At 41.3% G+C, this 27,002-nt stretch overlaps 1 protein-coding gene across 5 annotated transcripts in view; it reads right to left on the bottom strand.

The window, feature by feature from the left end:
• Positions 1–2,349: 2,349 nt before the first annotated feature.
• Positions 2,350–27,002, bottom strand: part of ptpn13 (protein tyrosine phosphatase non-receptor type 13) — a 48,811-nt gene continuing 24,158 nt past the window's right edge. Inside the window, exons 8-49 of one of the 5 annotated variants that reach the window (XM_044333198.1) lie at positions 24,800–24,892; positions 23,128–23,227; positions 21,979–22,195; positions 20,893–20,967; positions 20,610–20,781; positions 20,040–20,190; positions 19,775–19,913; positions 19,446–19,598; positions 18,774–18,956; positions 18,502–18,664; positions 17,182–17,617; positions 16,441–16,547; positions 15,506–15,559; positions 14,976–15,065; positions 14,665–14,772; positions 14,363–14,494; positions 13,763–14,250; positions 13,210–13,341; positions 11,633–11,726; positions 11,433–11,518; positions 11,166–11,334; positions 9,548–9,762; positions 9,329–9,427; positions 8,843–9,225; positions 8,593–8,746; positions 8,312–8,467; positions 8,022–8,193; positions 7,656–7,866; positions 7,444–7,529; positions 7,255–7,316; positions 6,841–6,996; positions 6,402–6,567; positions 6,161–6,250; positions 5,930–6,036; positions 5,761–5,816; positions 5,580–5,677; positions 5,029–5,177; positions 4,853–4,943; positions 4,116–4,453; positions 3,802–4,017; positions 3,618–3,680; positions 2,350–2,958 (exon numbers count right to left, since the gene is read on the bottom strand). In XM_044333198.1, the coding sequence (XP_044189133.1) occupies positions 2,881–2,958; positions 3,618–3,680; positions 3,802–4,017; positions 4,116–4,453; positions 4,853–4,943; positions 5,029–5,177; positions 5,580–5,677; positions 5,761–5,816; positions 5,930–6,036; positions 6,161–6,250; positions 6,402–6,567; positions 6,841–6,996; positions 7,255–7,316; positions 7,444–7,529; positions 7,656–7,866; positions 8,022–8,193; positions 8,312–8,467; positions 8,593–8,746; positions 8,843–9,225; positions 9,329–9,427; positions 9,548–9,762; positions 11,166–11,334; positions 11,433–11,518; positions 11,633–11,726; positions 13,210–13,341; positions 13,763–14,250; positions 14,363–14,494; positions 14,665–14,772; positions 14,976–15,065; positions 15,506–15,559; positions 16,441–16,547; positions 17,182–17,617; positions 18,502–18,664; positions 18,774–18,956; positions 19,446–19,598; positions 19,775–19,913; positions 20,040–20,190; positions 20,610–20,781; positions 20,893–20,967; positions 21,979–22,195; positions 23,128–23,227; positions 24,800–24,892 (6,488 nt within the window). In that variant the 3' untranslated portion in view covers positions 2,350–2,880. Of the gene's footprint in view, positions 2,959–3,617; positions 3,681–3,801; positions 4,018–4,115; positions 4,454–4,852; positions 4,944–5,028; positions 5,178–5,579; positions 5,678–5,760; positions 5,817–5,929; positions 6,037–6,160; positions 6,251–6,401; positions 6,568–6,840; positions 6,997–7,254; positions 7,317–7,443; positions 7,530–7,655; positions 7,867–8,021; positions 8,194–8,311; positions 8,468–8,592; positions 8,747–8,842; positions 9,226–9,328; positions 9,428–9,547; positions 9,763–11,165; positions 11,335–11,432; positions 11,519–11,632; positions 11,727–13,209; positions 13,342–13,762; positions 14,251–14,362; positions 14,495–14,664; positions 14,773–14,975; positions 15,066–15,505; positions 15,560–16,440; positions 16,548–17,181; positions 17,618–18,501; positions 18,665–18,773; positions 18,957–19,445; positions 19,599–19,774; positions 19,914–20,039; positions 20,191–20,609; positions 20,785–20,892; positions 20,968–21,978; positions 22,196–23,127; positions 23,228–24,799; positions 24,893–27,002 lie in introns of all 5 variants that reach the window. The other 4 variants (XM_044333199.1, XM_044333197.1, XM_044333200.1 and 1 more) reach the window with 4 other exon arrangements.

Here is a 27,002-nt window from a genome sequence, read left to right on the forward strand (position 1 = left end):
TGTGTTTTTTTCCCACCCGCATTCCGCGAAGACCCGCCCTAGTCTACCTCTGATTGGCTAGAGTTAGGAAAAAAAATCAGGGTCAGAGCCAATCAGAGGCAGAGTAGGGCGGGTCTTCAAGGAATGCGGGTGGGGAAAAAAATAACACGTCACATTCGGGCTTGAAGTCACTTCCGCTTCCGATTATGAGAGTTTGTTGTCTTCTTGGGTGGCCGTGTAAGTGATCAAAACGTCTAAATCCTACACACGTCTGACTTTTTCTACTCGTCTAGTTTTATGATCCCATCCTCGGTCAATTTTAAACTGGACTCAGGGCTCGTGTTGTCTCGTATCGTAACATCTAGCAGTGTAGGTTTGTTCCAACTGCTGTATAACGGCAAAGCAACGGTTGTCAGTTTAGGGAAAACGTGAATTTTAAAGGAATCTTATTCATTTGAACAACGTTAAATTGTAATGTTACAACAAATATAGTGTGGAAAAATGATGAAGAGAGAATGAAGAGACGGAAAACTGTTCACTTCAAAATTACAGATATCTATTAAGCTTGTAAACGACCCCAAAATAGTGTTTCATATGTGTAAAGTTTGCTTTCGTTAATGTTATATTAGACGAAGGTAACGGACGGAAATTGGAAATTGACGTAAACAGTGCAGTAACGTTAACACGGAGCACAGGGAGAGGATAGTGGTGGTTTAGCTTCAGTCCACACAAGGCAGTTAAATCACGTCTGTCCACTTACAGCTATCATTCAGACCCTGCTACTCCTCTTCGGCCCACCAGGCGTCCTTATTGTGTTTCTACCTTTGCCAATCGCCTGAGCTCCCACCTGCCTGCAGACATGCCCCTCATTACCCCGCTAACCCTGGATCTGTTCAGTCTCTGTTGTCCCCTTGTTAATCTAGTCCAGATCTGTCAAGTCTAAATAAATGGTTTTTGATCTGGACCCGGTCTGGTGTGGTCTAGATGGAGAAATATCAAGTGAAATCGCCCTTTTTTTCTCTTTTGTTTCACAAACCTGAAACTGTTTTAATGAGTCTCTGTAGTCTCCTTATTGAACTAGTCCAGATTTGTGGTCTTTCACCCATTATTCCTTCACTAATGTTAAAAGCATAAATCACATGCTTTATTGCGCATGCACAGATTTTTCAGTCGATTTACTCTTCAGAATTTAGTTAAATACAATAAAATTTTGGATCAAAATGTCGTTATTTATCTGACATGAAGCTGTTCTTCCCAGGTTTGTATATATATATATATAAATCCTAAGAACTTTAATTCTGTTTAGCAGCAGATAAACTTGTAGTTGAACAATGTTGTATATTAATTAGCTTACAAAATATTATGAAAAGACATCAAAATACACCGACCTACATGTTTAAACATTTGCATGTATATATGCTCATACATGTACACCGCTGCTTTTTGGTTTTGACAGTTCAAAAATTCTAAATTAGCATTAGCATTATCGTATTTAAGGTGTACAAGGACAAACTTAAGAAAATAAAAGGTGGAAGGAATTTTGATGGGACATGTGAGGCTGCGGTTGATGTGGGAAGAGAGAGCTCATGTGGTGATGAGATGTAATTAAAAACAATATGATGATTTGATTAATCCTTGCTACACCCACTCTGGGAACCACTGCTTCTTCTGTAACAAGCCAGGCCTGCAACTAACTAAAGAAAAACCCATGATGTTTCCAGACCTACTTCACACTGATGAGATGATGAATTTTGGCACCACGTTGTGGTGAAACTTGTATAACAGCCAATCTGCTGCCACACCTGCTGCTCTCTGCTACATTTGCAGCCAATTAGATTGTTTCATCAGATAGCTGGTGTGCACTAATTCAGTCATATTTTGTTAAATGATAGACACAGTAACAGAAATACCTGTACAATATGCATTCCAACACAATATTTAGGCAATAAATACAATTGAATCCAATGTTCAATCTTTGTGGAGACAATTTGTGAACTGTTGGTGAATTTTGATGCCAGAGATTGTGGTTGTCTGGTTGACAAACACCTTTCAATATAATGCAGAAGAAAAGATTTAACATTAAAGGCTTCATTATTCCATGCATTATATTATATTTTAAATGCAGTAACTTATGTGGTGTGTATGTAGTAATTTTCAAGTTAACAGTATCCTACTTTTCATTGGGCACACTTCCCAGCCCAGTATCAAATCTTATAACAGCTGCATCAATTTGATGCTTTTCTCTCTCTCTCTCTCTCTCTCTCTCTCTCTGTTGCTTTTTGAGCATCCCACTGCTTCATAATCTTTAGTCATCACTCATAAACACAAAGGAGAAGATTTGATTCATATAAAAAAAAAAGTTCCTTTACATTTAAAATGTATCCAGTTTAATTTTCAGGAGATGAATATGTACACTTTGAATTTCATCATTTACCTCAGGCAGTGAGCAATTACTGTATAATAGATTTACAAAGCAAATACTGACATAGTATTCTGTCGAGGCATGTTCCAGCATCAAAACAGGATTCAAAATAGACAAAGTACAATTTTGTTCCACATAAAATATGAAGTCATTGATCATTTCATAATAATTTTAGAATATCCAAGAATCTGGAAAATAAAACATTAGTGTTCTCTTGTAGGTGACAATAAGAAATACAATCAGCAGTTCTCATGAATGCATTGAAAGGGAGTAGCAGCCAAAGAAAGTGAACAAAAAGCAAACAATAAAAATATAGACTTCTTTAAAAGGATTTACTCTGAAGGAACTGAATATTTTAAGGCATTTTAAAAACATGTAGTGTAATTTGGCAATTTCTGCCTGTGTCAACTCTCCTCCATTTGTTTTGCTCTTTTGAAACAGTCATCCAGCCTCTACATGACAGCGATATGTGGTTTCTACTATCCCGAGATGTTCTCCTCTGCTTGAAGGCATCTGAGGACATAGAGGATCACTTGATAGCAGAAAATATATTGGTCCTGTAAAAGAAAGAAGAAAAAAGAAAAAGGAAAATGTGTTAAAAAACATGTGAGCCAAAGGGATGCTTTGTTTAAGCTGTTCAGATATAAGTTACTTACAGGATGGATTCACAGTTCTTCATATCTTTTTCACAATAGTCAGGTGCCCACTGACCATTAAGAGATCTCTTCATAATGCACTCTCAATGTACATGATGGGGAACAAAGTCTGCAGCCCTTCTTCCGTGCATAAATTAGCTTTTTAAATCTAATGTGAGCGTCCAAATTAGTCAGATCAGGTGGATATCTTTCAAAGTTAGCCACCAAATTCCCTTTTTGTTATGATCCTTCTACTGCAGCTGAGCAGAGAAAAAACTGTCCATCCAGACACAAAGAGAGAGTTTTCTACTACAGATATCCATTTTATTTGACTAACTCAGAATCTTCATATTATCTTCAAATAAACTTTTAAATACATTTTTGTTCAAAATGGAGTTCCCCATCACTTATATTGTAAGTACATTTTTAGGGGATCTTCTAATGGTCAGTATGAGCAGGAGGAATGATTACAAAGAGGAGAATGTGTCACTGTTCGTTTGGGAAGCTGATTGTTGTTTTAAGACAGACTTGAAAAATTGTGAATCTATCCTTTAATATTAAAAACAAACTTTAAAAATTACCTCTGTCTGGACCATTCCCTGTCTCTGAAGTCTCATGTTTCTTACGACATCTGAAATATCAAACTACAAAAAAAAAAAGGGTATTAGAGCATGATCATTCTCAACAAAAATCTTATGATTCAGCCAATTTAATAACAGAGGCCTTCATGTGAACAATATATAAGATAAAGAGTGTCATACTTACATCAGCGTCTTTACTGATGAGACCCAGAACCACGTCTATACAAATGAGGGTTCCTGAACGACCGATGCCTGCGCTGCAGTGTGTGATTATAGGTCCTGATCGATGAACGTGCCTCATATAGGAAATGAATGTGAGCAGCTGCTCTGGTTGTGTGGGCGTTCCGTGGTCGGGCCATCCCGTGTAATTCAGATGAGTTACACGCTGGATTTCATTGGTCTGAAGATGAGGAAATTCTGATGTTAATGTGCCCCATTATAAGGTGTGTAAAACTTTTACATATCATTACAAAATGAGTAATCTTTATTGAGATTCACCTGGATGTCTTTGACCTCGATGAGTCGGATGACAAAGTTGTCCAGATATTGGTCTTTAATCAGCGTTATCTGTAACCTGTCGTCCACCATCTCCGCCGTCTTCGGTGTGTCTGGCCAGTACCGTTGACATTTCACTTTGCCTCCCTCTACTTCCTGGGTCATCATGGCGATCACATTAGACTTCTGCTCCCAGACCATTTGCCAGAAGTCACCCAGAGTGGTGGGTAAGGGTCCCTGACAGGCGATGTACATGAAGTTCTCATCCTTCACTGGCATCTTGATGAAGTTGGCGTTGATGTAGCCCCCGTCTTTGCCGAGCACCACTCGAGTTGTGTCGACTAGAAAAGGTATGTGCATACAGAGGCTGTTTCAAATCATATGTAACAATTTAGGTATGTGTGTAACTAATGATTATTTTCATTAGCGATTAATTAATTATGATTATTTTTTTGATCAATCGTTTTGTTTATTTCCCAATGCCCAAAATAACATCTTCAAATATCTTGTTTTGTTTGACCAACAGTCCAAAACCCAAAGATATTCAGTTCATTTTTACTTGAAAAAAAAAATCACTGATGCAATTAACCAATTATTTTTCTTACAATGGACTAACTGACTAATCATATCAGCTCTAAATTTAGATCACAATAAGATGTAGTAATTTGGAGTGGTAAAGCATCTCTTCGGTTTTCTTTTGTGATAGAAACATGGGCCAAGACGTTTGTAACTTTTCTTACAGGGAACAATATTCTTGTAGCGGTTCTTCTTCTTGTTCTCCTTTGTCTGACCTATTAAACAGTCATCCAGCGGCTGCAGATTTTGTAGATTCTGCCAAGGAGGAAAACAGATGTTAAATCGAATGAATTCACTGGCATTCAACATTTACAAGTGGCCTGAGATGAGAGATTCTTACTTCGAACTCCTGCAGAGGGACTTTCTGCTCCAGAAGCCCCCTCATCATGCGGACCACGGTGTTAAGCTTCGGTCCCGTGTACTGGCCGTCAGGGACCACCTTGACGAGGGGCAAAGACGTCAGCTCGTCCTCTGTGATGATTGGCCCGTCTGAGGGAAAACAGAACGAAGGAACGAGACAGTTTGAGCAGGATTACAAACATTAAGTCAAGTCAAGCCAAAAACCTTTAGTCAGTGAATTAATTCTGTATAATCTGAGACTGTATATATTTGTCTTATTATTATTAACTTGTCATTCACCTGTAAAGCACTTTGAATTGCACTAACTTGTATGAAATGTGCTATACAAATGACATTTGATTGCTTGACTGAGAAGGAAATAGACTGTGACCTATAACTTCCACTTTGTTTAGACTCCATCCTCACAATAACTCATTAAATGTCTGAATCTAAATCTCTTTCGCACACATGTTGAAAGCTCCTCTATCACATATAATTTTAACATATTTACAGTCCGATTTCAAATCTAACGTCGGAGAAATTTCATCTTACCATCTCTTGATTTGGAGTTCATGTTTTCGATAGGCAGTTCGTCACTTCCCCATGTGATTTCATCTTCCTCTGGCTGTCCAGCACTCATTTGCAGATAACTGTTGATTCAAAATTTAACAGTGAACAGATGTGAATATATCCTATTTGTGACAGGTGTATATTCCAAAAGAAAAAATCTTACTTTTCATTTCTTGGATCATCCACACTCTCTTCTTGCCATTCCACTTTCCTGGAACTCTGATTATGAAGGAATCATAACAAAATTAAACAAAACAACAAAAAAAAAAGAGTCAGGTATAACCAGCATATAGTTTCAGTGTTTCATCAGGTGCAGCAGGTTTGATTTGTACCTCGGGGGAATCTTCAGGTAAAGAAGAGCCATCGCAGTCTGTGTCCTCTGAGAGCTCTGCGCTCTGCTCCGTCTCTCTTTGCTGCTCTAGTGGGCCGTCTTCATAGTCTGTGAAACATGGTTCACAATTAACAAATTAAGTCATTTTGTCAGTAAAATTCCACCACATTCATGATAGTTCTTTGACATACTAACAAGATTTTCAATACATTTTCTAGCCTTTATGTTATACCTATTGGTGGTATGACAGGGAAGCCGCTAGATTTCAGCTCATCATGGGGGCTACACAGCTTAGTCTTCACTCCACTGTCCTCACTCAGATCTGGAAATAGAGTAGGTTGTGTGAATGACATGTATTAATATTACGAGTCACATTTTATATCAAATAAAACAAAGGTAAGTCTTTACAAATCATTTTTTAAAAAAGCAATTATCAGACAAAACATACATATAAATGCTATTAAAGCTTGTACCTGTGTTTCCGTTACACTTGTCAGAGTTGATGGGCAGATAGGCCAGGTACGTGTTGGGGTTCTGGTCCGGTGGTCTGGACACTATAAGATGTACCAGGCCTTTAGCTTTACGGATGGTGGTGACAGCTTTGGTGTGGGACACGCCCGTCATTAGTTCTTCATTCACCTGTAAGAAAAAGCCAGTGAGTCATGATTGCTGTGTACAGCTTGTATCACAGGTTATATCTATAGAGTATTCAGTCCTCTACTGATGGAGCAGGTTGAGTTGCAGTGAACTACATGATATCAGTAATTGTTCTGGTGATAAATAATCTGAAAATGGACTTCATCAATTGTTCCAAAAAAAGAAAAACAGTTTTCTACTTTTACATGGAAGAATAACGGAGTACATATATTATGATGATCACAAATTTTGACCAAAATGTCAAACATCACTCACTTTCAGCAGCCTGTCTCCCACTTGCAGCTTGCCTGTGGACTCTGCTATTCCTCCTGGCGTTATAGACTTGACAAAGATGCCCCTCTCCCCTCCGATCACCGAGAAACCCAGACCTCCTGACTGCGGCTTCTCCAGATCCAGCTTTATGATCTCCTCCTGCATATTCAACAAACAAATGTGTAATCAATTCTTGATTCGAAGCCGAGCTAAATGCTAATCAGACATGAGCTGATGACGGTGATCACAATATCATTGCTACAAGAATACTCATGTAGAGATGTGTTTGCTTGGAATTTCAATGCAGAAATTGGAATAAATGCAATGGTGGAACAAGTTTTCATGAGGGGTCACCTTGGATTATAGAGCACAACAAGGAATCTAGAGCATGAAAATAATATTTATTTGTTAACTTACCTCTATAGGACAAAGTGCTGCAAGACACTCTGTACCTCTTGGATCATCTCCTTTAAGAAAGCCTTAAACAGAAAACAAATGGCACCATACTTGTTAGGCGGTGCAACAGTGTCAAGACAATAATTAGCAACATAGTGGGTATAATAAAAAAAAAACTCATGAGTGGCACCCCTAAGATCTAAAACATACCATTGATGCTGGATGAAACCTTGGGGCTTATGTTGTTGTTGAGAAAAGAGACACTTTTCTGCCCAGGGAAAACAGGCTTTCCATCCCTTTGAGCCAGAGAAAAAAAGAAGAAAAATAAAGTTATTGAAATTATTATACATATGTCAAACCAACACTGTCCAACACTGAGTCAGCTTAGGCTACACATGTCGCTCTTTGTTAGCGCAGACTACCTCGTGGCCTTGAGAGTCAGGTCGTCCAGGGAGAGCTCCAGGAGTCTGGTGTTCTCACTGAGGGTGAGCTCCTGGGTGGGAGCGCCACTGATGTAGTGGATTAGGTCAAGTGGTCTCAGACTGCCTTCCTCAGAGGCAAGTGATCCTGGCAAGATGTCTTTCACAAATAAGACCCCATACATGCTGTCACAACCACCATCCAGTAACAACCCTGGGGATTGAAGACAGAATAAAACTTTATATTTGACTTGAAGTACTGGTGCAACATCTGGGAGGGATTGCAAGGCGGATGAAGAGTGAATATACAGTGCCTGAATTTCAGGCATGTCAGGGATTTTTACTTCATTACTGAGGGCTGTTTCTTACCCAGTGGCTCTTGGCTGCCCTTGAAAGAGATGTCAGGCAGCAGGTGGGCTTCTATGGGGGGTTTCGGAGCCTCCAGGACCCTCCCTACGACCAAGTCAACCATCCGAGGGGCCGCTCGCACAAGATTGACTACCTCGGTGTGGCCCATATTGGTCACATCTGTGTTGTTCACCTGGAGATAGAAGATATACACTTTGAAACTGAGCTTGACACAATCTCTCTTTGGGTAGAATGAATACACCAACAACTCAGGCTGTGACTAGAATAAGAGATTAGGGATGAATTCGCACCATGATCATTCGGTCCCCGGGCCTGAGCCTTCCGTCTCCTTTGGCTGGATCCTGGACAATGTCATGGATGTAGCATCCATGATCATTACCTTTGGTGAGGGTGAAGCCCAGGCTGCCTTTTTCAGACTTCAGCAAGGAGACCTTTAGCTCTACTTCCTAACAAAAGAGAGGAATCTCAGTTACAGGAATTACTATTGGTAGTGGTATTCCTTCTTAATTCAAAACATGGGAACTTTTAGATCACTGGATTAGATTACCCTGAGAGCTTCCTCAGTGCTTACCGGAACAAGTTCCTCCATATCTTGTCCATTGCCAGACATGGTGAGGTTTAAGGGCAGAGGCAGAGGAGGAGGAAGGGGGTCTGGGCTCGGGGCAGTGTGGGAGGACACCATAGGCAGGGGGGATGATTCCAGATTCACGGGGGATGAAGGACACCTGCCCAAACATTCAAAAAGACATCATCATATATCAGATATGTCAGAAAATATAAGTAAGACAGATATGACCGTTATTTTAACACTGATCAGTTACCTCTTGCTGAGGTCTGATCTTGTCATTGACAGGTTTGGGGAGTAGAACGCTGAGTTGATGGTGTCGTCCAGCTGACCGGTGCTGTCATAGCGTCCCAGTCCCAGGTTGCTACTGGGGGTCTGGTAGACGCTCCGCTCCCAGGTCTGTCTGCTGTGCTCCAGGGAGCTCGGGCTGAAGGCTTCCTCCACCTCCTCGTCCCCATCAGTGCTGTCGCTGTAGCTGTTGTGTCGGCCGGGGGTTTTGAGCAGCAGCCTCTCCAGGGCCTCCTCCACAGGGCCCTGACTCCATTTGCCTTTTGTGCCTAGAGGAGAGGTCGTCCTGCCTAAGCTCAGGCTGGGCTCTGCCTGGGTCACTGGCTCCTTTCTGGGTGATGGCATGGGTGTCTGGGAGGGGGGAAAAAAAAATTATAAATGGTTCTTGAAAATTCCTCAAAGTGTATTATTTGCTGATTTTGCAAATAAGAGAATAATTATTAGAGATTCCCACCAAAGCTGAAGTGTCCAACTCGGGAAGAATGCCATGTTCTGGTCTACAGAGGAGCAAAGTCACCTCCTGTCCTGTTCCTCGCAAGGCTGATATCACCTCCTATGTGCGCATATGGGACAACACACATAAATAATGGTATCCAACAACATTCTGATCTAACCTTGATTATCATTTCTATCACGCCATGGTGGAGCAGGAGGAGATATATCTTTTTCGTACGTGTTGCGAGAGTCCTTTGAGGGGGGTTTGATTGACCCGCAGGATGACGTCGCCCACATTGATGCGACCGCTCTCTGCCGCTGGTTGGCCTGGAAATAGTTTTTTAACCCGCACCATGCTGGATCCTGGGGGCTCGTCAGGGATGTTCTCCTCTCGACTGAAACTGAAGCCCAGCCCTGATGTGTTCTTCAGTAGGCACACCTCAAACACGTTATCTGTGGGGACAAACACATGCAGGTACGGTGAACTGGACGCTCTTTAGTTTGTTCACCGGTTTGTGATGTAGGAACGTGAATCTGTGTAGATGTGTTAGCCCTGTGATACACCTATTGTGGGTATACCCTGCCTTTCACCCGATATATGCTGGGGGGATAGGCTCAAGCCTCCTGTGAGACCCTGCGTAGAATAACCGAATATAGAAAGTGGATGACTGGATAATTGGACGGAAGGATTTGCTACAAACTACTACAACCGTAACTATACAGAGATGCTGTTCCTTAGGGGGCAGATCAGCACCTGTTTGAGCTCAAAATTTGATGTCAGAATAGGAGAAATAACTAGTATATCATCTTCCAAAGAAGGAGTGAGTCACTGAAACTCAATAACACCTCTGAACACATTGACATGGTGCCACTGTTTTCCTGAAGGCTTCACATATCCTTCCAGACACAAACCCAATTAGGAAACAAATCACTTGGGTGACTGAGAAAATCAAGTTATTGTACCATGTAAATGCTTCTCTCAGTCTATTACATCAGTCTGGTAGTCTGGTTATTCACACTAATCTAATTCTAGTGTTCATGCAAACTTAGAGTTGTACGCTCTCTGCAAAGAGTTACTGACGAATCCATGCAACATACAAAGAGGATGAATGCATCATCCTTTCTGGAGAAATAGGGATGCGCCTTTAAACCACCATTACTGGAACTGGATTCAACCGTGTGTGTTGTTCCAGAAAAAAGTGATTTCTCTCTGCGGTAATAAATATAAAGTAATGTAAACAATTGGAGGCAACCCCTCACTTAATTAAATGCAAATTCAGAAATAATTTGACATAAAATGACACATCTACACTATTCACAAAAGAAAATGTAACGTAGTCAATCACAGATATTGCTTATACTATAAACTGGAATAACTGTGAGGAGCTGTAGCTTCTCATCAATGAGCAGTTAGACAAAACAAACAAGTTCTAGGAAAGCAGTACAAGGGTTTTCTACATCCAGGCCAGCTACTGAGCTCTAAATTAGCAGCGGTGTGCAGCTAATGGGTTGTACACACATGCTTGTTTGCTTTCAAATGAAATTACCAACAGCAAGTTACTTTGTTTAGAGAGAACACAGGGGTTTAGTGTAACACTATTAAGAATTATATGCCCTAAATAATCAGTGTTTTCCTGCCTACCTTCATTAACATCCTTGTGGACTCTAAACGTTTATACGCACTAGATGTAATCTAGGGAAAGAGGTGTTTTCAACTAAAATAAAAAAATACCCTAAGCTGAAAACAGATGCCTATTGAGGTGTACTAATAATGAGTTGCCTTTAAGTTTTGGTTACTTAACAAACTCCAAAAAGTTTAAATCACACTGCTCTGGATTTCTTATTTGTTGCCTCACCTTGTGTTAGAAAGCTGTACTCTGGTTTGTCTTTGACCTCGAGTGGCTTCTCTTTGTTCTTGGTCTGGTCTTGGTCACTGTCAGCACACGGCGGAGTGCACTGAGGTGTGAGAGGAGCATGGACACTGTCTGCGGGCGGATGACCTTTCTCCAGCAACAAGTGCACTGTCTGAAGGAGGGATGTGATAACACTTAGTGTTACTGGCCAGCTGGAAAGCAATTAAATAGCTTGTCAGCAGGGTGCTCGTGGTAAATGTCGTCTCTCACCTGCCCGGTGTCTCTGAGAACCTCTACTGCTTGCTGATGAGTGGCGCCCTCCAGACTCTTTCCATTGACGGCCACCACACGATCCCCTGAGCATAGGACGGAGAGAGAGTGGTTAAAATATTAAAACAATATCTATATTAATCTATATTAATTAATTTGAAATTCATCATTACTTGTAACATCAGTGTTTAGACTATTACCTTTCTGTATCCTTCCATCTAGCTCAGCAGCACCTTTTGGTATGATGGCTTTGACGTAGACGCCTCCATGTCGAACGGTTGTGTTGACTCCCCCCTTGGAAATAAAACACATCTCTTAGTATAATTAGCCAAAGAGAAAACGGTGTATGGGTGTTGATGGTAGGTGTGGAGGGTTTTTTTTTTTTTTTCATTTCAAATGAACTGCTTAATGATAAATGCTTTATTCATACTGTAAACTTAGAAATAATCAATGTAGAATATAATTTTGATATGTAGGTATTTAAAAGCCAAAAAACAATCAAGGCCAAACTTTCCTATAAGTTAATATTGCAGTATGGTGACATGTATCACACTTACTAAATAATGTCCTGTCAATCACCTTTGACTAGAATTAGAACAAGGAGAATCAGGTTTGGGAGATCCAGAAGTTGAAGTTTACGAAATAACTGGCTCAGATTTCGCTTTAGAGTCGGTGTTGCCATTTCTGGCACACCCAAAAGTGTACTGCTATTGTTCACTGTTGCTTTAAAAATGTCATCAGCTGTTATGTGAGTGTTGAAACCCATTTCAGCAGGAAGGATTTGCATGTATTTAGGTTTTCAGCAGTGAATATCCGTCCTTGTCTCCCTCTCACTCTGACTATTCCACCTGTTGATGTGAGCGTGTATCTGGTGTTCGAGTGTTGTGAGATTATTATCAGAAGTGACTCGATGCCTCAAAACATGGCTGAAAAATGAGTGAGACTGACTTTGTAATGAAACACTCTCTTTTCCAGGAAAGCACGGCCCAGATTCTGTTCTCCATAATGATCCTTTTACGTCATATTGACAACAAATAATGTTGTAATGTCTTTCATATTAAAGTCCTCTTTTGTTATTTATTAGATTATTCCTAATGCAACAGTAAAAGGAATAAAGCATTTATTATTGTCATGTCATAGTCATCATTAGTCATGATTTAGTTGTAAATTGAAAAATCCTCCACTGTGATGTTATTGACAAAATAACTGAGGTTAAATCTAAATGATCAGAGATGATGTGACTTTATATTTAGTGCCATATTGGTTATGATGAGTCCTGATGTTTGGTTTAGTATTAATACAACTTTAATGGTTATTTTAATATACATATTGCTGAACTTGAAGACACACAGTCAAGTGATTTTGTATTAAGTGTTAATTGTGCCTAAAGAGTAAATGAACCCATGCCAATTAAGAAGGTGTTGAAAATCCCTGAGAGAGAAATGATATTAGTCAATAACCAATATATAGGTGGCCAATCGAAAGGTTATTCATGAGTTCTGTTTAAAGTGTTTATGGTCCTTAGTTTGAAGACACTAAAATTGCACCTACTGTATGACATTACATTAAAAAAAAAGCCTTATTGATTAATATTAAATAAATGTAGCATGCAAAGAGAGCGAGGTGGTGAATTATCCCACAAAAGCTTCCAGATTTGACAACATACAGCGTTAGGAAAGCAAACCACACCAAGCAACATATAAACACAAACGGACAACAGTGACGAGATGAGGGGGGAGGGGGGGGAAAGGGGGCAAAACAAAGAGAGGGTGAAAACCTTGCCGAACAGTACCGTGACACTTATGCCCAGGCTGCTGTCTTTTTTGGACAGCTCAACGTCAAATAGTTCTCCTGGACGGAGACTATTGACCCCTGGGGCATTACCATTTAAATTTTCCATGATGTACTCCTGCAAACAGAGAACAGGGGATTAAGGTGAATTATCACAGGCTGGAACATGCAGAAAGAAAAAAAAGGGAGAGTGACGAGGCTGAACTGGGTACGGCTGAGAGGAAAATGAGCAGAAGACATGCAATGTACAGTTGGCAAACTATCTTGCATTGACTCTGTAAATGCAATGACAGGCAAAAGGTTATATACAACAGGCAGTTAGTTGTGCCAAGCATCTGGCTGGTCATTTGTAATGCTTGTTTATGGAAGAACCATTCTCATAAACATAAACTGATTTTATATTCTTTTCTGTACCACAAATTACTTTTGTGTGTTTTGTGAGTCATAGATGTGGTGAGTCAACAACTATGGTGTATGGTGATGTGTCAAAGCAAAGGATCCATTTAACAACAATGAATTCATAAACACAAAGGCCGCACCTTTTTGACCTTGAGTTTCTCTTGACTACTGGAATAAGTCTCCTCATCCATGTCTGAATCACCCCAGTCAGAATGCTCAGAAACTTTGGGAGCCTCTGAGACTTGTTTAGCTTTCCTCGTTTTGGGTGGCAAAGCCGGCGGCGTTGGATCCAAACCCACGTTAGGTTCTGGTCTATGATGTTGGGCAACGGACGCAGCTGTGTTGGTGGCCGTAGCTCTCTCGAGGCACTGCTGAACTCCGTTAGCGGGGGGTTGGCTTATTCTTGCAACACTGCTTGTCCTGGAGTCCTGAGAACTGAGGCTGGTGTTCTGGTGGACTGGGGAGGAGGCGGATGATGGTGTGCCAGTGCTGTGGAGAGGAGGGCTGGGGCTTCCTGTTCCTACATGCTCCTCTGAAGAGGTATCAAAGTCTAGTTCTCGTCTCTGGCCAGAGTTAAGCGCCTTCAGTGAAGGCTTGGCCTGGTAGGGGACGTAGCCTGCTGAAGATTCTGCCAAACAAAAAAAAACAAAGACAGTGATATTAGTCTTTGGAATAAAAACAAAAAGATGTGAATTTTACACATAGCAACAAAAAAATGACACTCATATCCCTGCTTTTACCTTTGTAGAGCCTCTCTTTGGGCTGTGACACCACCAGAGTAATGTCATCGGGAGCGTTTTGGAGGATGTCGACGGTGGTGGCATGAGAGAGCCCTTCCAGGTTTACGTCATTCACAGAGATCAAGCGATCACCTGCATCAACATTACGACTATCACAAATGGTGCACAACAAACTGGCAAAACATAAAACCGAAATAGGGTCATCTGATAAAGATTATCACAGCGCTCAACAAACAAACAACAAAAAAAAATATTTAGGAGGAAGAACGTAGGAGGAAGAGCGCAGCAAAACACGGGCCTACCGGGTTTGAGAGAACCATTGACGTCAGCAGGACCCCCAGGAGTGATGGAGCTAATGATAGTGCCGAGGTCCATACGACCGGAGTTCTCCCCCCCCACAACCTGGAACCCTAGAGAACACACACACACACAAGCACAAACAGATCTAAACACAGACATATATATACACGCACATCCGCAGACAAACATCAGGGGAACACAAGTGCCTTAAACGCAATTTATAATACTTCTCAACTCTGACAGCTGAGAAGTGGCGGCAGACACGGCGTGAAATTGAGTAGTTATTTTAGGGAAAAAGAATATCCTCCCTTACCCAGGCCATATTTCACATCTTTCTTCAGGTTTACAGTTGTGATTTCTCTCTCTGGAGAAGGTAAGGCATTGAGCTTTTTCTTTAGTGAATCTGTGCAACAAAAAGACAAAGGGCATTTATTATACTAACTGTCGCTTCTGACTGATGCATATCATATTGCAATTTTTGGTATTCAGAGTATTAGTATATCTACACTGTAACTATTAATCAGCCCAGGCAGGCCTACAGTGTGGATGACGGGCCTCTACTTTAGCACCGTTGGCTAATGGGCTTGAGAAAGACGGACTAAGCTAGGATGAAAGGGGAGGTCATGAGTTCAGTGCCAAGCATGAGGCTATTAAAATGGTGGGACCGCCGCCAGAATTAAGTTCCACTGGCAGGCAGCACTGAGTGGACAGAGACTCAATTCACCTCAAAACACCTACCTTTTTTTTTTGGGGTATTTATATCCGCACAGTCAGCATATGCAGTTCAACAGATTGAAGGGGAGGATTAAGAATGTTATAAAATGAGATGTATGTGATACACACCATTAACGGAGGCTGGGGTAGACGGCGGTCCAGAGGAGCTGTGCATACTGACCCCTGCAAAAGGAACATAAGAGATCAGCAAGGTCGTATTTTGGCTTTGTGCATTATAAAGAACAATGGAAATTGCTTGTCTGCTTATTTATAAGCAATAATATAGGAAAATATATATAGAAACATGTAACGTCGTCACTTAATAACACATGCAGAAGCCCCTGACATGCTCATTATATGACCATAATGTGAAGGAAACTAAATAAACTTATATCCAGCACCAAGGATTATTATCAGTGCATAAATGGTGTAAAATAGAGCATTAATTACGGTTAATAGTGATATATCCCTTTGCTTAATTCAGGCCAACAAAAGATGGTTTTATGTCCCACTTTTTTTTTCTCCTGTGAGTCAATGCAGGGTAGGAAAAAGTTGATTCATATCTATTGTGCATGTCAAGTCAAGCCTTTATGCTGGAACAGCTAAACTATGAAAAACAGGAGCAGAAATAACAACAACAACAAAAATCTTATCTGGTCTCTGAGGGAAAACTAGATTAAAATGGTCTGATTTTTTTTCTGGTTTCCAAATTAGATAATGAGCATCCAAGCAAAACGATATGACTATAGTTAAAAGACATGTGCAGAGGGATTTTCATGCTTGCACTTTCAAAAAAAGTCATTTTTAGGATAACACCTAAATTTAATGTTCCCCATTCAGTAACTCTGCAACTAGGTCAGCAAAATAGATGGAGCTGCACAGAACTATTCAATTAACTACTGCTGTAATATGATGTGTCACTGCCTAGCCTTTGAGTACCAGAATTATGATTACATAGATTTATATAAGCACAGATTCATGTTTCAGATGGAAACTCTGCACCACTGGTGTGTTCGCTGCTTCACCAGTGAACAGGATCATCCTACACAGGTCAGCATCCTTACCTACTACGTATGCTGGGCCAGTATCCTCTATGGAGGACGAGTCTGATTCTTTTTTGGACCTACTGCGGCTCCAGGCTGGGCTGCTGTGGGACACCGAGCCGAATGATCTGAGTAGGTGAGAGAGCAGGAGAAGATGGTTTAGCCTGAGGAAGCAACTCTCCTCATTGAACGGGGGGCAGAGGAGCGAAGAGGAGATGTAAATGTGTAAAAAAAAAAAAAGTGGTCTCTCTACATTAAAAACTTTTCCACTTTCATTCTTAATTAGATTCGGGTCATTTGTAAAGCTGACACGAGAGGGAGCAACTGGGCCTAAAACAGGTTTGTTACTAATTAAAATAAAAAACACACACTGGTAGGCAATTTCATGAAAACACAGCCCCCCAGAGGGTTAATTAGAGGCTGGAGGTAGAGTTCTCCATGTCCCTGTAGTGTTAAGCAAAGCTATAGTCCCAGCAACAAGTCTCTGATTAGTAACCTAAGTCTGTCCTACAGCGCGCTTGGAGACACTGAAGACTTGACAAATAAGCATATGATCCGATTGCCCAGCTTGAAATAAGATATTGAAGAATTAAGTAAAATGCATGAACATATTCCAGCGTCTGCATAATTTGATGAATAGGATGGAAATTAAATGTGACGGAGAAAGAAGTCTACATTTATAATTTACAAAACCCACAATAGTTGAATTCAGAACTCTCGCACATATTAATGTGAAAGTTCTCTGTCTCTTAACCAACTCACTTGTCCTGTTGGTGTGAGAGGGAGTCTGTGTCTGAGCTGGCTCGCTGGTGTTGCTGGAAGTGAGAGGCCACTTGGTTGGGTTGCGCCTGACTCAGTCCGCTGTGTGACTGTCCGCGATACGACTCTGCCGCACGGTGCCCCGGAGAGTCCGGCATCTGTACGAGGTTGTGGTGGGAGCAGCTCATTATCCGGGGATTGGAGTGGACCGTGGAGGCCGCCGGATTGAAACCCGGAAAGTGAAGCTCGTCTTGGACTAATAGCGGGCCGGACGGTGCCTTATTGAGGGCCACCTCCGAGTAGGAGATCCTCTTCAGGTGGTCTGGGTTGGAGCGTGTCGATAAGGTGGGGGCCAGGCTTCCTGAGCTCACTGTCCTCCCCACTGCGTCTCCGCTCCGAGGGTCAAGGGAATACTGCAGACTGCTCAGGGGGCAGTTCTCTGATTACCAGGAAGAACATGCAAAACAGAAAATAGCAGTTAATTTTAATTAATAATGTCATTTGTTTTTTTTTATTCAATTATAAAAGGAGAAGTAGAAGACAAAATTGAAAAAAATAGGGCAGGGAAATTCCAAGAAACTACACCAAAGTGATGATCTGTGTCATTAACACCCAACAGCAGTCTGGAGTAATTATTGTCTAGACGGAAAGGCAGTTGCTATCCTTTGCACTCGTAAGCAAATCTCTTTATGTTCCTGAGATATCCATCTTAATCATCATAGCTAATGGTCTGGCCAGTCTTCTTGGCAGACATCAACTTATAAACCTAGTTGTGTGTTTATGTCAACTATCTGGTGGGACTTTGGCGAGTGATGAAGTTGTTCCGTTTTTCAGCCAAGTTAAATACATCAAACCAGGCGAACGCAGCACATGCACACGTTTGACAGACACAGTAGATAATAGGTGTAGATGTGTAGGGATAAAACCTAGCTGAAAGCGACGGAGCCCTTTTCAGATATAATTTGGTAATTATTACAACATGATTATATTATCAAAATGTTATTTTACAGCAAATGAGTAATATTTAATCTGAAACAACCTGGAATTGTAAGAGAGGGAAATGAGTGGGCATTAGCTTTTATCTGGAGACTGTGTGTGGGATGGCTGACACATGCAGCTGCTGTTAGAAACAGTGTAGCTAGTGTTGACATCACCAGGAGGTTTGCCTCTCTTTGATTAATAGGGTTTTTTTTTTTGACATGTTAACCTTTCTTTGAGTGAGTATAAATGAAACTGCTGACTGGTCAAATATTCACATCTGTTTGAGGTCATATTATGTGAACTGCACCCACTTGCACATGTGGCTGCTTACTTCTTTCTTACCTAAGTCCTGCAGCTCCTGGTTGTTTTGGCGGGCCTTCATCTGCAGATGGAACTTGTGCTGATCAGAGCAGAGCTGTAGCAGATACTGACAGGTCTTGTTGCTGTCTGTCTGAAACAGGTGCTTAATCCCATCTGATGTGTTCTGAAGGCAAATCTTCTTTTTCTTCAAGACGAAAAGTAAAACGTTTAAGTGAAAGTGAGGATCAACCGGGCTAAATTAGAGTGAATATAGTGTATTTACTATTTCTGATAATAAAGACAGAAGTGCGTACTGTAAAGGAAATCTTCTTAGTCTCCCTCCAGGGGAACCTTAGCACCGGAGTACGATTTCCATTAAGCACCTCAAAGATGAGCACCCCCTTGGAGTAGACACCCAGCATGATGCCTGTCTGTGACCTCTTCTCAGGAAGCACTCGATGGAAATGAACCCCATATTCTGTCAGCCTTTGGCTCACCTTTGGAACAACCAAAACAGAGTCAAAGTCTTAAATTCTCAAAGAAAAATATACATTGATATAAAGGGAAGGGATGTGAATGTGTCTTGAGGCAGATTAAAGTGGAATGCTGGAACTTTTCATAAAGAAAAAACAGACCATGAAGAAAAAAAAAAAAAAGGTCTTTGACCATGTCAGTGATCCAATATGAGTACAATAAAATATTACAATGAAATAATAATATGCAGAACACAACTGCTTTTGTTTGTAGTTAACACTACAATCTTTGGATTACTGTCAAACAAACTCAAATGTATTGTGTCTTCTGCCAAAGTTAAATCTTTGGCACTTGCCATTTGTGTACACACAACTTTCATCATATTTATCACAAAATAAACATTTAAGCTGCAAATTAGTACAAAATGAATTCCAAGTGTATCAACAGCTGAAAACGTTTTAGTGCTTCTGTTTGAAACCATGAGTCCTGTATACTTCTTGCGTCTTGCTGACCTTGAGGAACTCAAACTCTGCCTCTGACTCAGACGCTCCATAGTAGTTGCTGTGAAGTTTAGGCAGCTCCTCCTTGATAGTCGTCTGGTCCACCTTATCCAGGACTGTCACTGGCAGGTAGTGCTCCAGTCTGAAATATGTCTTCCCATGGAGCTGAGGCACAAAGATCAACAGCATTATTTTTAATATTTTTGAAAATTAAATAAATTAGATTAAATGAAAAGTGGGAATTAATTGGGAAAAATAACAATTCAGCTTACACCAATATTTTAAGTTAAAGTGTTGTTGGCTAACTGATAACACACAGATGTATTATAGAGAGTCGGTACCTCAGGCTGGTAGTCACTGAATTCAGCTTGCAGTGCTAGAGAAGCCAACAGCATGGCATCTTCTGTGTTGCAGCGCATCCTCTCCTCTAAGATATCCTTCCTCAGCTGTAAGTAGTACTGATGTTTGGTCAAAGTATGCCTGTTATCCACCAAACAAAAAAAACATTTTTGGTTATCTTACACTTGATATGACAATACACTATGTACTGTTCTGTACATGTAAATTATTTTAGGTTTTCAGCTAATTACCAAAATATACACTTACTGTATGAGGTTGACATCATCGAGGAAAAATTTGATGCGTAAGAAAAGATTAAAAGGCACGTCAGATTTCTTCTTCTTAGGATCCTCCTTCCATCCCTCTGGAGCCACTTTGGACAGTTTGGCATCAGCATCGACGAAGAAAAACTCGTTATCTGTGTGTGTGAATTTTTGAGAGAGAGGAGAGGGCAGGGTAGGTGTCAGATCGAGGAGGAATCAATCAGTGAAGTCTGGCTGCTTGCAGCGGCATACGTTTTGCATCTTTAATGAGACATCAAGTGTAAGAAATGAATTTACATAGAAATACAATCAACCTCTGCACTAAAAACTAATCAAACCACTTCTAATGTGCTTGACATGTGATCTCATTAAATGACACTTTAAATTGAAAATCTTCTCTAAGTCTTTTACGAGCAGCACTGGATTCTGGGACTGAACTAAAAATGGAGAACTATGAAGAACTAACAACTACAGCAAGTAAGTGCACACACACACATTTGCGAGTATAGAAGACTGATCCCGTACATGACACACACCTCAAACCACATACATAAAGAAGTGCAACATACTCTACCTCTGAGGTACGCTAGGCCGAAGAGATGGTGTTCCACGAGCCCGATGTGGGCAACCACCATATCAAGAACGTCTTTACACACTGCCTTGATGTCACAGCTCAGCTCCAGCTTCTGGCCGTTCAGCAGCACCACGCCCACTTTCCTCTGCACTTCCTCCACCTTACCACGTTTCTTCTGGGCAGAAAGGGAAATAAAGGGGGGAGGGGAAATAGATTATAAATGGGGAATAACTCTGTGACAACACCATGGATACAAAAAGGTGGCATAAATATACATCCTCACCATTATTGAAGAGGGAACAGATAAGGTCACGCAGGGCTCACTGGCCATCTTCACAAACTCAGGACCGTGGAAGTTCTGTCGTTGGTTTAAAGACAAACAGCGATTATCACAGAGAGATCTTTTATTTTACCAAATTCTTCAGGCATCATTTTGAACCCGGGCCTTATTTTTTTTGTGTTTATGACAACTGGTTGCGTTTAGAATTTCATCAATTGCTTTGAGTGCTGATCTGTGATACAGAAACACCTGCACATACACATGAGCACTTCCTTTGCACGCTAAATATTTACTGTAGGTTCACAGCTGTTTTGATCAGCTGCACTAATCACGATATTTCAATGACTACAGTTCATATGATGTACACACACACTTCCTTGTTGACTTCTGGTTTCCTGCTGTGATCAAGTCTCACCAGAAGCCGAAGAGCAAGATTCCTTTGCTTCAGCTTGAATGCTTTTCTTTTACCAACCGGAAACTCCCCATATCTGATATTACAACTATTTAAAATGTACTAAAAGACACACTGAAGCAATTTTGTCTCGCCTTTGCAAGCACAATTAACTTATTAGGAATATAACTGATATACAGTGTGTGGGGGTTTACTGCTAACGTGCTAACACATTTTCACAATTTGTCATAGTAGGTGGAATAAGTCAGACCATACCCAAAAAAATCCCACATATCCCAGGCTCACATGAATTATGATTTTCCAGTCAGCACTTTGTTGAGAGAGCATCCAGTGAAAACAGCATCAACAACACAATGAGCTCATGAAAATTGTACATCCATCATCAAATTTTGCAATATAAACAAGCTTCAGGCAACGGATAGTCAGACAATGGATTCAGGGAGTTCCCATTGCAGTGCGAGTGTTGAAATGATGTCTTTTACCCACACTCCGGAGTCTGCTGTGTCATGTGTATTTGTTTGTGTGTGGTCCACAGCATAGTGAGTAAATAAGTGGGGAAAATGTGTATGTAATTAAACATCATGTTTGTAAAAAAAAGGAAAATAAGGCCAGAGAAACTGAAATGAGATCTTTTATAGCATATTCTTTGAGGCTGTTAAGTCGTGAAGTGCAAAAACCTTGGTTTTGCGAAGCGGTACGGAAGAAGGGTAGAGTGGGTCTCCAAGGTCGAGCATGGATGTGCGAGATGGGGCCAGGGGGTCATCTATGGGGTAAAGGTTTGCCCTGGACAGCCTGCTGGCCAGGTGGGCCTGGAGCCGCTGGACCTCCTCCTCCTGCTTCTGGAGGAGCAGCTCCGCTCCAGCCAGACCTTCATCAGCTGCCGTGTCATACTGCCTATAGGGCAAAAGAAGAGGAGGGATGGTGTCAGAACAGTTTGTCAAAAAAAAAGATGAGTAGAAACAACTGTAATCTGCAGAAATCTGTTGTTTAATGCGTAATCCATGTGAGATTTGTCTTTTGTTTACTGACTATTTTTTTTGCTTTCTCCATAAAAGGAATAAAGTAGCTACAATGTCAAACACATTGTGTTTACAGAAAAAAAAAACAAACACCAAATACTAGCTGATATGCTTTTCTTCTACCAACAGGGGAGAAGTGCTCTCTGCTGTAGGGCAGATTGAAAACATGGTTTTTCTGTTAGCAGGCACAGCAACAGCAGGCAGTTCTGGTCCATAATGCCAGAGATTAGAGAGACAGAGATTGCTGAATGTGGATGTCACATTAGATGACCTCACTAGCGAAGCATGGGGCTGACCCTGCTGCCTGCTGTGCCACACCAGCTGTGTGTGTGGCCCAGAGGACCAAACAGGACAGCTTCATCTGTGGCTTCCATGTTCAGTGGAGAGTTTGTAGTGCAGGTACCAAATCCTCGGGGGAATAAATAAGACGTACATGCTCCTATGCAGTGGGGCAGGTGGTTTAACTCATGCAATAACATTTCCCATCCAAAATCAATAATCAAACCACCTTTCTGAATGCCAAATCACAGCAGTGGGAAGTAAACAACTGGTACAGTCAGTACAGAGGCTGACTAATCAGCTGGGGGGCAGGGAGCTACATAATACCACACACACACACACACACACACACACAAATATCCTTGATACACACAGATTTTTCCATATTTTCAGTATATTTCCATTCACTATAAGGGGTCTGTAACATCAATGAAGGGACAGGATTCTGTATGGATCAACTAACTAGTGGCTGGCAACATTGGTAACTTGTTTGTTGTTGATCTGTTTACATATATGTGTGTGTAGTACCTGTGCCTGTGTGTGTTGTGACTCGTCAGCGACAGGGCATCATGTTCAGAGGACAGTGCCAGCTGGGAGCCATATCTCCTCACCTCACCGGGTTTCTTTGCTGGAAGAGACATGGGAATATTAGTTGTACACACACACACACACACACACACAGTAAAAAAATTTTTTCACACGTACATAATTGAACACACCCCTTCAGACGCAGCCACCTACACTCCGGTGCCTGCTTGAACATGTGTCGAAGGAGGCGGAGTAGTTACAGACCACTGAAATCGTGTCAAATCAGTGCCGCAGTCTGAGTCTGTTCGTGATCAAATTTACGGGGTCAAGGGCTGCCAATCTACAACAGGAAGGGCCTGTCCGTGTCTTAGAAGACTTACTGTACAGTTCAGTTGAAGTAAATTCAAACAACCTTTCTTCTTGGATCATGTTTTATATATTTTAGCCTTTTCTGAAAACTGAAACTGGCACAGTTCCCACTAGTATTTTTGAACTCTTCACAGCTGTCTGAGCTCAGTGTGAAACTCTTGTGCAACCCGTGGAGACAGTGTTAAATGGAGAAGGGGTGTTAGGCCATCATGAGTAAATTTGTTTTTGACCTTTGTACACTGACAATTTTAAGTAAATGAATCTTCATTAGTCACTCCGCTGAAATAACAACATGCACACCACTTTTCATTTAAATTAAATCCGCTAACAGCCTGGAAGCCTCGGCATTTTCAAACTGACAGTCTATTAGCAGCCACCTGCTCTGATATGTTGGGTTCACAGTTAATCCTGTGGTTGCAGGATTCATGAAGTTAACATCAGGCCTAATATTCACTGGGCTTAAGGCCACTAGAATACAATGAAATGCTATAAAAAGACATCTAGTAGTGACAAAATAGTCCAAGAGTGATAAAACATCTCCTGCTAACACAGTCATCTTCAGTGGCTCGGAAATCTTGATAAGCACAAGGTAGATCAATCATAGGTCTCTCTGTACTCTCTGCCTTTGCTTTGTTCTTTTTCCAACGGGACACTGGAACCCATTGAATCCATTGTCACAGGGTTTATTGGACAAATTCATTTTGCAGTGACAATGATGTTCTCTTGTGCAATTCTGCATAGCTAAGGCCATTATCTAATTCCAGTGGCTGTTCTAGGTAAGTGATTGATAGCAGTTGACCTGGCAGTTACCTGGAAACAGCAGTGTTTCTCAAAATCAAGGCAGAGCGGTGCACGTCACCATTTCAAGCCTACAAAGCCTGTCCTGTGTGGTTTGGTCATAAGACAGCTGGGAATCTGGCTTTCAGCAAGACAGGCCACAGTCAGTGGTCAGCGGAGACAAAGAATAATTGATATCTTTCGCCAGTGGTTTTCAGTCCCAGGCTTTGCGGCCACGAACGCTGCTGGTTTTCTAGTTAAATGTATTCACTCGCCGTTCCAGGTGTAAATCAGTCCTTGATTAGATGGCTAATGTGAAAACCAACAGGGCTCCGGCTCCTCAGGAACAGGACTGAGAACCATGTAGTCCCAGTGCGGCTCCTTCTTTTGTCCTATTAACTGATTACTTTAGTCTATAGTGATGGGGATATAACCTGTATTACTGGACGACAAAGAGTTTAGCTGCTTCACTTTTCTCTTCTGCTGCCACATAGAACATAACAATGATAAAGGATTCCTCTTTTACCTTGTCTGTAGTCTGGATCAGAGGAGGTCACTGAGGGGCTTTCACTGGATGAACTGTAATCACTGTGGTACCTCTGGTGGGTGTGGACTGGGTCTGAGGGAAGAAAAAAAGACCATCAGCCTATCTTATAAAATCCTAAAATATGAACCATGCAGTAGTTTAAGATGTCAGTGAAATGATGAAATCGATAAAACATGACCTTCATGCACATTAGACAACTTAAAAATGGTTATTTCGACTTGTTTGCTGTTTCGTTTGTGAGGGGTGTTAAGTTGATTAAGTCGTTCATTTTTGCATTTCAACAGACTTAAAGGTATACTATGCAGGATTTTACTAAAAACTAATGTATAGACTCATGCAAAAGTAATCCCTCTCAATCATCACTTATGACCCACTAGAAGTGTGTGGCGGTGTATTTATCTGCAGAGACTCCGCCCTCTGCCTGTAATTTATTATTTTTCTTCAGGTGTGTAGTCCCCAGCCAATAACAGCACGCAGGGTGTGAGGTTGTGATTCGTAGCATAGCGACCAGGTTACATTGCTGTGTTTTTATGTGATTCAGTGTTTCCCTGCTTCTCCGTCTCCCTCCTCTGCTGTGTGCTGCTCATCTGCTGTCAGTGTGTCTGTTTGACTGACACACACATGCAGAGCAGAGAGTGGGCGTGTTTACTTGTGCTTTAAAATGTAACCGATGTGAAACAATCAGAAAATAACGCTTTATTTCTCTGATTCACGGCTTCTTCCCGCCAGCACCACACACTCTCTTCTCTCTCTCTTTGTCTAAAAATCTTATTAATTTATTTCTCTCTCTCTCAAGCGGGAAGGAGGGGCCAATTTTGAATGCTGCGTGTTTACAAACACCAACCGACACTTACTGCATAGTATGCCTTTAACAAAAAGTCATTTTTCATAAAGCTTGGACAGTGAATGTACTAATGAGCTACTGCTTTCCTTTTACAGGACTCTAAGGTTCTCTCCTACCCTACTTAGGCCATATTCAGACCAAATCAGGCATTGTAAAGAAAACAGTCAGACCTGGCATTCATTTGAATGGGGGTAGTGTGTTTAGGCTGCAAGGGTTTTGGCAAGAAAGTTGAACCAGAATAAACTTTTGGAGAAACACAACCTGACGTCACTCTGTGGTGGCCAATCACAGCCGGCGATCAGACTGATCAGAGCTGTACAACCCTGCCGTGAGGGAGTACAAAGATGTTTCTAGAAGGAGGGGAGGACATTTCTCTTTGTTTGATAACGTTAAAAGTAAAATTAGGCTTTGCTGACGGCTTCCCCACTCATTTTAAAAAAAGACAAGAAAAAGAGAGAGAGAGAGCAGCTGTGGTTGAGCGAGCTAGAGAGTGAGTGATCAGAGGGAGCGGTGGTAAGGAGAAAGCTGGTGAATCAGATAAATAAAATGTTATTTTCTGATTGTTTCACAGTGGTTACATTCTAGAGCCCAAATAAACACACCCACACCCCCACACACCTCTGTACAACCCTGCGGCAGTGCACCGCAACGCTTGATTTGGTCTGAATACGGCCTTAGACTGATGGCAACCTCAAACCAGTAGACTGAGACACACAAAGCAGGTATTAGTCATGCTGTTGGTAAACACAACTAATAAAAGACATATGTAACTACACTGAAAAGCAGCTACAGCACAAGTAGTTTGCAAGCATGCGTCCTGTCAGGTTAGAGCTTTTTGTTGAGGGTGTTATCTTTTGTCTTGCTCGACTGGCTGAACCACAGCATGTACAGACCAGCTCATCGCCTGTATTTACTTTTCTCTCACCAATGTTTCATAAACTTAATAATGAATTAGATAGGAAACAACAGAAAATACATTCAAAAACAGTTTGAACTCTAACCTAATGTGTCATGTGTTTCTCTTTCATGTACACAGAACTTGAAAGTCCTGCTCCTCAGTATCTGTTTCAGCTACATAGCTTGAATGAATGACATTCCCCATTGCTCTGGCATTTTACTTCAGAGAAGTTTCACAGTACGTCACAAAGAAGCATCTTTTCTTAGTAATGATGCCTATCTTATGTTAACACATTAAGCATGTGGCCCAGCAGCAACTGGAATCCCAATGGGGAGGAGGACTGGTCAAACAGTTACCTAAAATAGTTTTCCATCTTCCGCTGGTTAGTGAGTCATGAGTTCCTTTGAAAAACAGTGTCATCTGCGTTCAAAGGTACACAG

The sequence above is a fragment of the Thunnus albacares genome, chromosome 18, assembly GCF_914725855.1.
Source record: "Thunnus albacares chromosome 18, fThuAlb1.1, whole genome shotgun sequence".
NCBI classification, from domain to species: domain Eukaryota; kingdom Metazoa; phylum Chordata; class Actinopteri; order Scombriformes; family Scombridae; genus Thunnus; species Thunnus albacares.